Consider the following 14,147-nt stretch of genomic DNA (forward strand, 5'->3'; position numbering starts at 1 on the left):
ATATCTATCTTGTCCCCCTCTGTGCTGTTCTTTCCAGTTTAGGTGTTTCTTTCAAACTGTATGTGGATGATATCCAGCTTTTCTTTCTTGTCATTACCACACTCAATCTTGCTTTTGAAAAATTGTTTGTCTGACCAAGATTAAGGAATGGATGTATAAAAACAAGCTCTCTTTTAACATCAGGAAAACTGAACTCTTGTTCCCATCCCATGCTGTCTCTGCAGATACTCCCATGGATGTTTTGTTCAATGGACACTCTATTCCGATCCAACCTGGGGGTAAGAGTCAACTCCTCCCTTTCACTGCACCCTCATATTAACTCTGCGGTCCAATCATCTTACTATAAACCCCATCTTTTGTGCTCTCTGAAGCCTTTTCTCTGTCACTCCGATTTTCACACTGTGACATAATCCCTTATCCTGTCCTGTCCTCGCTTGATTACTGTAATGTCCTGTTTTTAGGATTACCAAATTCCTATTTTTAAGCATTACAATTAATTCAAAACTCTGCTGCTAGTTTGATTTCTGGATCTTCATTGCGTGATCACATCTTCCCCATCGTAGCTCCTGGTTGCTTGGTGGGTGGAGTTTAAAACTCTCACCTTGGTATTCAAGGCCCTTCATGAGCTTGTACCATCCTGTATTGTATCATCCATTCATGCCTACCACCCCAGTTGCTGTCTGTGCTCGTCTGTTCAATACCTTTAGAAATGTCCTCACTAAAACAAGTTCAATTAGCCACATTTCACAAATGGATTTTTAACATAGCTGGTCCTACCCTATGAAATGAATTACCAGAGGTGGTCAGCGCCAAGAAAGACCTGCTCCGATTCAGAAAAATACTCAAAGCCTACTTCTTTAATCTTGCATTTTCTGGTTGATTATTGTAAAATATTGACTTGGCACAAGTATCCGGGTACTCAGTTTGCAGCTTTTAATGTTTATGTACAATGTTTTGTTCTGATGTTTCTCAATCTGTCTTTGTATTCTTTGATGGAGATGCAGGCCTTTCATGTATGCAAATTGATTTTATTATGTATATGCATTGTAATCCTCTGAGATTTGAGGGTCAGCTAATATACATTTTTTAAATAAATAAATTCCACTCTGCTTGCTCAAGGGTAATTTCTACAGAAATGCTAGAATCTTTTTTTTAAGTAAGATATATTCTAAAACATATCTTAAGTTACACATTGAAAAAAAACCTCTTTTCAAAAGACAGGCAGTATAATCATTGACATAGTGCAGAAACATATTTTAAAAAAAAAATCTTTTTACCTCAGTACTTTTTTCAGTGGAACCCGTAGTGGCGAGTTTAGCTTGCTTCTTAGGAGGCCCTACGAAATTCAAATTCAAACTAGGTCATTGCAGTCAATGCACAAACATATTAGGGCCTATTCATTAAAGTTTAGCATGCACATTAAGGACATTTTCTATATGTTAAAAATAGTGTGCTACACAATAAGTCCATAAGGTTCATGTTAAGGCAGTCTTTGACAAGTTAAAACGCATGTGCTAAAATGAATGCATACCCGAATGTAACTAAGGGAGCATCATAGGCACTGTTTGTTGTGGATCTGATAAAGCCAAAAGGTTAACCGTTGCCTCAGACCACATGTTAACTTTTTAGCAAGGCTGCTGCCATGAAATCCCCCACTGTTAACCAGTTCAAAGTGAAAGAGAAAGGGATTTCCTCCCCACAATTCCCCTAATAAAGATTGTAATACCCTCCTCCCTTGTAGATTCTGAGCACCCATACAAAGTTCCCCCCGAAAAAAATTATTGCTGAATCCCCCTCCAGGGCTATTCCCACCCCCTGCAAGAACGCTGAAGCTCCCTCTGAGGAATGGGCACCTAAAATTCCAGAGGTGCTTCCTTTCTTGCCCAAAAGGAGGAACTGCAGTGTCCTCTTACTGGCACGGCTGCCAAATTCAGAATAATGCTGCCCAGCAGCTCATAGCTTTCTTATCAAGTGTAGTGAAGTGCTGCTAGATGGCATAATCCTCAGCTCAGTGGCCCTGTTAGCAGGAGAGCTATGTAATCCTTCCTGCCAAGGCAACTCCAAAATGATAGGTACTCAACCTAGAGGTATGAATTGAGGGTGGGGGTATTGGGTAGCTCCCAGCAGGTGCTCTGTCGTTTTCTTAAGGGGAGTTTGGGGGTTTGCCCCACAGGAGATGTTATCATTCCTGCAGAGGGGAACTTGGCTTCTGCAAGGGAGGGGGGGGTGTCAGTTTTTGTTTGAATTACTTGGGATCTACAATAGGAAAGTGTCATGGTATGATCTTTATGGAGAACGTTGGTCTTATATATTAATTTTCTTTCCTACATCAGTCCAGACACATGGGCTAATACCATCATCACTAGTATTAGTAGTGGTATAGCATAGTGAGTGGTCAGTATATTTTTGACAACACAATGGAGTAACTAGATCAGAGTTAGACAACTCTGGTCCTCAAGTGCCGCAAGCTGGTCAGTTTTTCAGGAAATCCAGAATGAATATGCATCAGATGCTTTTGTATGCAATGGTGACAGTGCATGCAAATGCATCTCATGAATATTTAGAATGGATATTTCAAAAACCTGACTGACTTGTGGCACATGAAGATCAACACTGCTTACCCCTAAACTAGATTCATCTCTTATAGAACCATATCAAAAATTATTTTTTTAAACAACACAGACCTTCAAGAAACCACCTCTCCACATTTCATAAGAACATCAGAACATAAGAATTTGCCATACTGGGTCAGACCGAGGGAACTTGTCCAAACCTTTTTTAAACACAGATAAGCTAACTGCTTTAACCATATCCTCTGGCAATGAATTCCAGAGTTTAATTATGCATTGAGTTTTAAATGTGCTACTTACTAACTTCATGACATGCCACCTAATCCTTGTATTATCTGAAAGAGTAAATAACATTAACCCGTTCTAGTCTTCTCATGATTTTATAGACCTCCAACATATCCCATCTCAGCTGTTTCTTCTCCAAGCTGAACAATCTTAACCTCTTTAGCTTTTCCTCATGGAAGAACCATTCCATCCCCTTTATCATTTTGGTCTTCCTTCTCCAGTGCATCAATATCTTTTTTGAGATGCAGCAACCAGAACTGAACACAGTACTCAAGGTGAAGTCTTACCATGGTATGATACAGAGGCATTAAGAATTCTCCTTTTTATTCACTATTCCCTTTCTAATAATTCCTAACATTCTGTTTGCTTTTTTAACCTCTGCAGTACACTGAGCTGACAATTTCAATGTATTTGTCCATTCTGATGCCTACATCTTTTTCCTTCATGGTAACTCCAGGGCTGGTGCAAGGGGATTTGGTGCCCTAGGCGAGCCTTCTCCCTTGCCCCCCCTCCCCCCAGCCTCAGCCCCGACTCCTACCTCATTCTTGATCACGCCCGCTGACTGTGTGGTTTTCTGGGTCATGAGCAGGTTGGGCACTGCTCGTGGCCCACCAAATCTTCACTCCTCTTTGCCACCACTTACAGCCCCATATGGCTCGCACCCAGTGGCGCACCAAGGGTCTCCGGCACCCAGGGGCCAATGCATTTGTGTGCCGCTCCAGCATCCCCCCCATTAATCCTTCTTGTACAAATGCTTAAGGTCACAGAAAACCAGTGGCGTCTCTAGACAGAAGAATTTTGGGGGGGGGAGCCAAAATGACATTTCTTCATCACACCCATCTCTATAGCATGGATCCTGCTTTAAAATTGGTTATTAAAAAAAAAAAAGTGTTAATAAAAAAGTCCAAAGGGTTTTCTGCATAATTTTAAAAAGCTGGCCAGTTTCACACTATAAAATTATTTGATAGCCTCATTCAACTAATTCTATGTGGCTATGAGAGTGAAGTCTGGAATATATAGGAAGGGACAGAATGTCAATATAAATCCTGCACCTCCAGTTCTCTAACTCTGTGCATCCACTGAAATTCCCCCAAACAATGGAGCTTGGATGTTTCCCTTACAGCTCATCACACTAAAAGATATTTTCAAATTCTGGTGTCACCTCACAGTAACAGCAGCACAAACACCTTCCCCTGCCAGACACAATGTGAACACAAAATCCCACAAAAAAAGACACTCAAAAACTATACTGCAATCCCATCGTAACATAACAATAATAACACCAAGGACGCAAACAACAATAACCCTACCTGTGAAAAAGCAAGGGTAAATATAATACTGGGTCCTAGAATACCAATACACCACCTACTGAGGAAACAATACAAACCCGATTGCTAAAGATCCCTATACAGACACTTTATGCTAGCAGAATCTCTCATCATGGTCACACACACAGAGCAGAGACAGACTCTCACCAAATACAGAATACAAAATAAAGGAGCACAAATTAGAAAAAACTGAAATGGAAACCCCAAGAAGCCAGACTCCATGTATTAACAATGGAAAAACAGAACCACCATTCCTCATAAAACAAATAAAATCAAGAAACATAAAGCATCAGTTATAATAGTAAAACCATACTAATAAAAGAGTATTTTAAAACTACTGATAAATAGAATTTCTATTAATTAAAATCATATACTTTTTTACAATTTCCCAATAACTAAAACTAATAAGGATTTTAAAAAGCCCCTGCTATCCATACGTGGGAGCTCTTGATTTCCAGGCGCCCTGATATTGTCGAGGATTAGGAGGTTATCCTCTCTCTCTTACATACTCACATGTCCATTCTCTCTCAAAGATAAACTGTCACATACATACACATTCATGCTCTTATACCCACCATAACCTCTCGCTCTCACAGACACTGACACACTCTCAGGCTCTAAGACACTCTCTCCCCCTCCACACACACCCCCCCAAACAAACTCTTACTCCCCTGGATTTTCTCATACACACTCATGCTCTCACTCTCACTGGCTCCCTCACATACACACAAACACACACACCCAGGCAAGCTCCCAGTCATTCTCACACACACACACAGGCAAGCTCCCAGTCATTCTCACATACACACACACACACACACTGACCCCCAGGCAGGCTCCCATTCATTGTCACACCACTCCCTCACCATCCCCCAGGCATGCACACATTCATTCTCAAACACACAGACCCCAGGCAGGCACCAATTCATTCTCACACACACATACACTACATACAGGCAGGCACCTATTCTCACACATACAAACCCCAGGAAGACACCCATTCATTCACAAACATACACCCCCAGGCAGAGTCCCATTCATACACATGCACACACTAAAGGCAGACCCCCTCTCTTTCTTTTGCCAGCAACCTCGGAGCCTCTCTCATTCCTCTGCTGCCACTGTCACTGCTGCCGCATGGCTATTGGGGAGGCGCTGATTGCTGCTATTGGCACTGAAGCCCATTCTGCTGCCTCATCTGTACAGGCCCCGTGGGTTTCCACTTCCTCCATGCAGATCTCGTACATTATGAGATCTGCATAGAGAAAGTGCTACTCTTGCACATTACCAAAGATTACATGTGCCAATCAGTAAAAAGTAATTAATTTTTTTTTTACCTTTGCTGTCTGATCTTAGTTTTCTAATTGGTTGGTCACAGGCTTTTTTGTTCCACTTTCCCTTTCTTATTTTTTGCCAATTCCTTTTAAATTGTCGTTTTTTCTATTTCTTTTCTCTCCATCTATCTTCTTCCCTCAAACACACAGTCAGGTTCTCATTTGCTTTTTCTCTATCACACACACACACACAGGCTCTCACTCTCACATGCTCTCTCTCATACAATCATTCATACACACAGTCTCTCGCTGGCACACACACACAGGCTCGCTGTGTCTCTCGCTGGCACACACACACAGGCTCTCTCTCAATCCCACATGCTGTCTTGCTCAAGCACAGGCTCTCACTGTCACATGCTGTCTCTCTCTCACACACACAGAGGCTCTGACATGCGGTCTATGCAAATATTCAGGTCCTCACTCCCACACACAATCTCTCAACTCATCTCATACACACACACAATCTCTCAACTCATCTCATATACACACTCTACAGGCCCTCAGCCTCTCTCTTGCCTCTGGCCTCCTCTTCACACGTCGCCACAGGATGGGTCTGCAACGGCCCTAATCTTCTTGGGCCGCCCGCAATGTGGGATCTGCGGCTACGGCCCCGTTACCGGCCTCCTCCTCTTCTCAACCCGCTGCGACTTGAGATTCGCGGATGACTATAAATGCTGCTCCTCTTCTGCACGCAGCTGATGCTCCTCCTCCTTCCTGCCCGCGCGGCTCCGGCAACATAAGAACATAAGAAATTGCCATGCTGGGTCAGGCCAAGGGTCCATCAAGCCCAGCATCCTGTTTCCAACAGAGGCCAAACCAGGCCACAAGAACCTGGCAATCACCCAAACACTAAGAAGATCCTATGCTACTGATGCAATTAATAGCAGTGGCTATTCCCTAAGTAAACTTGATTAATAGCAGTTAATGGACAAGAACTTATCCAAACCTTTTTTGAACCCAGCTACACTAACTGCACTAACCACATCCTCTGGCAACAAATTCCAGAGCTTTACTGTGCGTTGAGTGAAAAAAAATTTTTCTCCGATTAGGCTTAAATGTGCTACTTGCTAACTTCATGAAATGCCTCGTAGTCCTTCTATTATTCAACGGTGTAAATAACCGATTCACATCTACTCGTTGAAGACCTCTCATGATCTTAAAGACCTCTATCATATCCCCCCTCAGCCGTCTCTTCTCCAAGCTGAACAGCCCTAATCTCTTCAGCCTTTCCTCATAGGGGAGCTGCTCCATCCCCTTTATCATTTTGGTTGCACTTCTCTGTACCTTCTCCTTTGCAACTATATCTTTTTTGAGATGCAGCGACCAGAATTGTACACAGTATTCAAGGTGCGGTCTCACCATTGAGCGATACAGAGGCATTATGACATTTTCCGTTCTATTAACCATTCCCTTCCTAATAATGCCTAACATTGTTTGCTTTTTTGACTGCTGCAGCACACTAAGCCAATGATTTTAAAATATTATCTACTATGATGCCTAGATCTTTTTCCTGGGTGGTAGCTCCTAACATGGAACCTAACATCGTGTAACTACAGCAAGGGTTATTTTACCCTATAGGCAACACCTTGCACTTGTCCACATTAAATTTCATCTGCCATTTGGATGCCCAATCTTCCAGTCTTGCAAAGTCCTCCTGTAATGTATCACAATCTGCTTGTGATTTAACTATTCTGAATAATTTTGTATCATCCGCAAATTTGATAACCTCACTCGTCATATTCCTTTCCAGATCATTTATATATAAATTGAAAAGCACCAGTCCAAGTACAGATCCCTGAGGCACTCCACTGTTTACCCTTTTCCACTGAGAAAATTGACCATTTAATCCTACTCTCTGTTTCCTGTCTCTTAACCAGTTTGTAATCCACGAAAGGACATCGCCTCCTATCCCATGACTTTTTAGTTTTCTTAGAAGCCTCTCATGAGGGACTTTGTCAAACGCCTTCTGAAAATCCAAATACACTACGTTTTCTTCTGGGGCTGCGCAGGCAAGAAGAAGGAGGAGCATCAGCCACGTGCAGAATATGAGCAGCGTTTATAAGAAGACGTTTGGATGCGACCTTTTTCTTCGGGCCGTGGTGACATGAGCTCCACCACGGTCCTGCCGATCTTCCTGCTGTGTGTGTCCGGCACACAGCACAGCACAGTGGTAGTTCACTGCTCAGCCACCAGTGGGATGAGGTCCACCAGCGGCCGCATTGGCTCCTTCTGACCTCCCCTCGGTATACCACTGCTCGGCATCCCCTAATGCTTGGCGCCCTAGGTCCAGACCTAGTTCGCCTAGTGCTTCCACCGGCCCTGGTTAACTCCTAACATGAAACCTAACATTGTGTTACTACAGCATGAGTTATTTTAACCTATATGCATCACCTTGCACATATCCACATTAAATTTCATCTGCCATTTGGAAGCTAATCTTACAGTCTCACAAGTTTCTCCTGCAATTTAGCACTATCTGCTTGTGATTTTACTACTCTGAATAATTTTGTGTCATCTACAAATTTGATCACCTCACTCATCATTCCATTTTCCAGATCATTTATAAATATATTATAAAGCACTGGTCCAAGTACAGATCGCTAAGTCACTCCACTGTTTACCTCTCTCCACTGACCATGTAATCCTTTTCTCTGTTTCCTGTCTTTTTACCCAGTTTGCAGTCCACAGAAATACATTGCCTCCTATTCCTTGACTTTTTTAATTTTCTTAGAAACCTCTCATGGGAGACTTTCTCAAACACCTTCTGAAAATCCAAATAGACAACATCTACCAGCTTATCATTAACTCCTTCAAACAAATGTAGATTTGTGAAGCAAGATTTACCTTGGTTAAATCCATGCTGGCTGTGTCCCATCAAACCATGTCTATCTATATGTTCTGTGATTTTGTTTTGTAGAATAGTTTCCATGATTTTCCCAGCACTGAAGTCAGGCTCTCTGATCTATAGTTTCCCGGATTACCCCTGGAGCCTTTTTTAAAAATCGGGGTTAAATTGTCCACCTTCCAGTCTTCAAGTACAATGGACAATTTTAATGGTAATTTACAAATTACTAGTAATAGATCTGAAATTTCAGTTTTCAGTTCTTTCAGAACACTAGAGTGTATATCATCTGGTCCGGGCAATTTGCTACTCTTCAGTTTGTCAATCTGATCTACTAGATTTTTTAGGTTCACTGTGATTTGATTCAGTTCATCGAATCATCACCCTTGAAAACAACCTCTGGAACTGGTATCTCCCCAACATCTTAATTTGTAAACACTGAAGCAAAGAATTCATTTAATCTTTCCGGGATGGCCTTATCTTCCCTAGGTACTTCTTTAACCCCTTGATCATCTAACTGTCCAACCAACTCCCTCATAGGTTTCCTGCTTTGTATATTTATTTTTAAAGTTTTTATTATGAGTTTTTGCCTCTACAGCCTACTTCTTTTCAAATTCTCTCTTAGCCTGTCTTATAAGTGTTTTATATTTAACTTGCCAATGCTTATGCTTTTTCCTATTTTCTTCAGATGAATCCTTCTTCCAAATATTGAAGGAAGCTTTCGTTGGCTAAAATAACCTCTTTCACTTCACCTTTTAACCAAGCCAGCAGATGTTTTCCTTACTTCCATCTTTCTTAATGGGTGGAATATATCTGGACTGCACTTCTAAGATAGTATTTTTAAACAAGGTCCATACCTGTTGTATACTCTTAACCTTTGTGGCTGCACTTTTCAGTTTTTTTTCTATCTTCTTCATTTTATCAAAGTCTCCATTCTGAAAGTTTAGTGCTAGAGCTGTAGATTAACTTATTGTCCCCCTTACAGTCATTAATTCCAATTGGATCATGTTTTGCTCACTATTGCCAAGTGGCCCCCACCACTTTTACCTCTCACTAAAGCATGCGTTCCACTAAGAATTAGATCTAAAATAGCTCCCTCTCTATTTGGTTCCTGAACCAATTGCTCCATGAAGCAGTCTGTTATGAATTGGTATGAATGTGAACCCTGGACTGTAGTGAGAGATGTTCCCACCCACAGGGAGGAGCCCTGTGGGGACTCACGTCAGCATGCGTGGCCTCAGCGATGCCGAACATAGCTGAGTAGTAGACTTTATTGGCAGGAAGAAAGACAAGCCTGCAGAGCGGGAAATGAGTACAGTTCCAGGCAGTAGGGTAAACCCACTAGTATAGATCCGGTAGTGGCCCACAGAGCGGGCTACGCCAGGAAGTTCCTACGAGAAGATGGTATACCTCAATAGTGCAAATCCGGTAGTGGCCCGCAGAGCAGGGTACGCCGAGGAGTCTGTGCTGTAGTTGAAGACTGAGGTGCAGGAGTCCCGAGGAACAGGCAGATGGTGATGCTGAACCCAGCAGAACCAGAATGCTGGAAAGGACCTCGGCAGAGGGAATGGTAGTGGCCCAAGGCACGGGGTACACCATAGGGAATCCCAGCGAGCAGATGTAGAAACTCTGTAGGTGGTACTCACAGAGAGGAGTCTTGAAGTAGAGTTAAGAAGATACTCCAAGCAGGCGGGCCCTCCGAGGAGTGGATAGCCAGGACGCAGGGAGGCCCCCGAGGAACAGGTACCTAGAGCGAACAGTGCCAGTGGTAGCAGGAGTGAAGTCAGAGACGAACTCCAAGAAGCAGAGATCAGCAGGAAAGAAGTCCAACGAATTCCATACGAGTCCTTGCTAACTCGTTGGACGTAAGGGCTGGATGGCTTAAGTATCATAACGGGATGATGTCGTGCGGAGGGGACGCCCCCAAGGTTCCCGCCATGACGTGTACAAGAAGGCCCCATGCACGCGCGCGCCTAAGTAACTCCGGATCCAAGATGGTGGTTAGCAGTGCCCATGCCATCCCGAGGATGCCGGAGAGGTTGGCGTTTGCTGGCGGAGGCCGCCACATGTCCAAGGATTGCCAGTGCAAGGAAAAAAAGAGGTGAGCATGAGAGATCGCAGCCGTCTGCGACCGACGGGCGCAACAGTACCCCCCCTTCTTAGGGCCCCTCCCGGGGGTTTCGGTTTCCTGGAGTGAGCCAAGTGGAACTGACAAATCAAATCCTTGTCCAGGATATTACATGCAGGCTCCCAACTGTTCTCCTCCGGTCCAAAACCTTCCCAGGATATGAGGTACTCCCAACGTCTTCCGTGTTTCCGCACATCGAGGATGTCATCAACCTGATAGGTAATGTCCTCTTCCGCAAATTGCGGGTCAGGTGTTCTCTTCGAGAAGTCTGATAATATGAGCGGCTTCAGAAGAGAAATGTGGAAAGCGTTATGGATGCGCAGAGATGATGGTAACTGCAAGCTGTAGGTAACTGGCTCCAGGCGGCGGAGAATGGAGAAAGGCCCAATGTAGCGAGGTGCAAATCGAGCAGATGGCAGCTTGAGGCGGATGAAATGGGTAGAGAGCCATACCTTGTCCCCAGGTTGAAGCTGCGGAGCTGTTCTGTGATGAGCATAATAGAATTTCTTGGCCTGTTGTCCTGCCTTTTGAAGAAGGCCTTTGGTGTGCTCCCAAAGTTGGTGAAGTTCTTATGCCGAAGCCTGGGCTGCAGATGATGATTCAGACAAAGGTATCAGTAGAGGAGGCAACGGCTGATGTACATAGACAAGTTGAAATGGTGATAATCCAGTGGATGCTGATGAATGCGAATTCAGCGTGAACTCAGCCCAGGGAAGCAATTCGGACCAATCACTTTGTCTAGAGTTGAGGTATGAGCGGAGAAACTGTTTAAGTGTGCAGTTCGTCCTTTCAGTTTGTCCGTTAGCTTGCGAATGATAAGCTACATCAGATCAAGTGAGATATTGAACTTTTTGCAGAGGGATCTCCAGAATTTAGCTGTGAACTGCACATCTCGGTCAGAGAGGTTATGCTTGAGCATGCTGTAGTGTGCAGGCGAAAGATGTGTCTTATAAACAGCTTGGTCAGTTCTCGGGCTGATGGTAACCCAGGTAATGCCACAAAATGCGCCATTTTGGAAAAGCAATCTACTGTGACCCAAATAGTGTTGTTGCTATTAGACACAGGTAAGTCTACGATGAAGTCCGTCGCGATGTGGGTCTAGGGTTCACTCAATGCTGGTAGAGACTGCAGAAGTCCCTAAGGCCGACCAGAGGCTTCTGTCTTGCGCAGGTGGTGCAAGATTCCACATAAGTCCGTACATCTTCTTTCATGGATGGCCACCAATAGTATCTCTGCAGGGTAGCCAACGTACGAGATTGACCAGGGTAACCTGTAAGCAGATAGTCATGGGCCCACTTGAGAATCTTCTTCCTAAGGGTCTTAGGAACCACCGTCTTCACGGCTGGGACTGAGTGTGTAGCGTCGAGAATAACCTTGGCAGGGTCTATTATATGGCGTGCTGTATCCGGAACATCTTCCGTGGAGAAGGAACGTGAGAGAGCATCTGCATGGGTGTTCTTATCAGCAGGACGGTACTTTAGCAGGAAATCAAACTGATTGAAAAATAAGGACCAGTGGGCCTGTCTGTGGTGCAATCGTTGTGCATGACACAAGTATTGTAAATTTTTATGGTTGGTGAAGACCGTTATCTGATGTTCAGCCCCCTCGAGCCATGGGCGCCATTCCTCAAATGCCAATTTGATGGGCAACAACTCCTTATCTCCTATGCCAAAATTTCGCTCGGCAGGAGTGAAGCGCCGGGAGAAAAAGGAGCAGGGATGGAGTGTATGGGTGTCAGTATGTTGGCTGAGGACAGCACCAACTCCGACATCTGAGGCATCCACCTCAACAATGAAGGGTCGTCGAGGGTCCGGGTGGCGAAGACATGGCTCTCGAAGGAATGCCTTCTTGAGTTCCTGGAAGTAAGAGGCGCAGTCAAGGTAGAGTAGTGATGAATGAAGGTTCGGTAATAGTTGGTGAAACCGAGGAAACATTGCAGAGCCTTAAGACCAGTGGGTTGGGGCCAGTCCTGGTTACTCTTGGTCTTTTGTGGATCCATTTGGAACCCCTGGCTGGACACCACGTAGCCTAAGAAAGGAACGTACTCTTGATGGAAAGAGCACTTCTCTAATTTGGTGTACAGGCGGTTATCCCTCAGCCTCTGTAGGACTCTGGTGACGTCCACTTGACTCCGTAGATCTTGAGAGAAGACCAATATGTCATTTAAATACACCACTACACACTGGTACAGCATGTCTCGTAGAATTTCATTCATCATATTTTGGAATACGGCAGGAGCGTTACATAGGCCAAAAGGCATGACCAAATACTCGAAGTGGCCATCGCGAGTATTAAATGCTATCTTCCATTCGTCTACCTGATGTATGCGGACTAAATTGTATGCCCCTCTGAGGTCCAACTTCGTGAATATCTTGGCTCCTTCGAGCCTATCGAAAAGCTCAGAGATTAATGGCAAGGGGTAGCGGTCCTTTATGGTGATCTAGTTTAATCCGCGATAGTCTATACATGGGCGAAGGGATCCATCCTTCTTACCCACAAAAAAGAATCCGACTCCAGCAGATGACTTGGAAGGCCAGATAAATCCCTTCTCTAAATTTTCTTGAATGTAGGCCGACATGGCCTTGGTCTCAAAGAAAGTGGGTACACCCTTCCCCTGGGAGTCTCGGAATTAGGCTTCAAATTGATGGCACAGTCAAAACACCGATGAGGTGGTAAGGTGTCTGCCGCCTTCTTGAAAAAGACGTCTTGAAATGACGAATACTGTGGAGGTAGGCCAAGAAGGGAAGTGGTAGCTGCCATGCAAGGTATAGGAGTTACCTTCTTCAGGCATTTCTCATGGCAGGCCGCTCCCCACTGTGATAGCTCCATGGTACTCCAGTCGAATTTGGGTGTGTGCATCTGTAGCCATTGTAACCTGAGTACCACCGGATGTATGGCCTTATCCAGGACCAAGAAGGAGATGGTCTCAGAGTGAAGGGATCAGGTTTGTTACTGTAATGAAAAAGGAGGCAGGCCACACAGTCTCTTAAAGCACTGTGTCCATAATTCATTTCATCTACCTTCTCTGCAAGTTCATGTTTGTTGTTAGCTAATATATTTTAGTTTTTATGCTTTTACTATTTATTTTAAAATTGAAGATGTATTGATTAATTGATGTTTTTGTTTTACTTGAAATCTATGTGTTATGATACTGTATAATTATGCTATATTCAACCTAGAAGAGAAACTGTGGTAATTGGGCGAAATAGAAATTTCTATAATTCATCAGCTGCATTTTTGGGTTCTGCATAATTCCTCATTTAGTCAGGAATGTCTCTGTACTATCATCAGGTCCTTCTGTCATGGTAGTTGCTTTGATTTGTAGCTCATAGAAGTTCATCTTCAGCCAACAGATTTGAACCTGAAAAGCACTGGATGTAGTATATAATACCACAAATCTTTCCAAATGTCACACTTTCCCTCACTTGATACCAAAGGCAGTTGACGGGAGGTGGCACAGTAGATAAATACAAATAATGATAATAATAGATGAAATGTAAATAGATAATGAATGGTGAAATTTAATGAAAATCTAAATGAACAATATTAATAAATTCAAATAATAAATGAAAATCTAAATTAGTAGAAATATTTCCTATCAATGTAATATTCAGATCTTCTCAAATGCGACCACAATGTCACACAACTTAACAAGAATCA

General features: G+C 43.6%; 1 protein-coding gene across 4 annotated transcripts in view; it reads right to left on the reverse strand.

Annotated features, from left to right (window-relative positions):
- PHF11 (PHD finger protein 11) overlaps nucleotides 1-14,147 on the reverse strand; it is a 165,346-nt gene that overhangs the window by 86,766 nt on the left and 64,433 nt on the right. For all 4 annotated transcript variants that reach the window (XM_029602846.1, XM_029602849.1, XM_029602847.1 and 1 more), the window contains exon 8: nucleotides 1,278-1,336. In XM_029602846.1, the coding sequence (XP_029458706.1) occupies nucleotides 1,278-1,336 (59 nt within the window). The remainder of the gene's footprint in view (nucleotides 1-1,277; nucleotides 1,337-14,147) is intronic.

This window comes from Rhinatrema bivittatum, chromosome 5, assembly GCF_901001135.1.
Source record: "Rhinatrema bivittatum chromosome 5, aRhiBiv1.1, whole genome shotgun sequence".
Classification (NCBI taxonomy): domain Eukaryota; kingdom Metazoa; phylum Chordata; class Amphibia; order Gymnophiona; family Rhinatrematidae; genus Rhinatrema; species Rhinatrema bivittatum.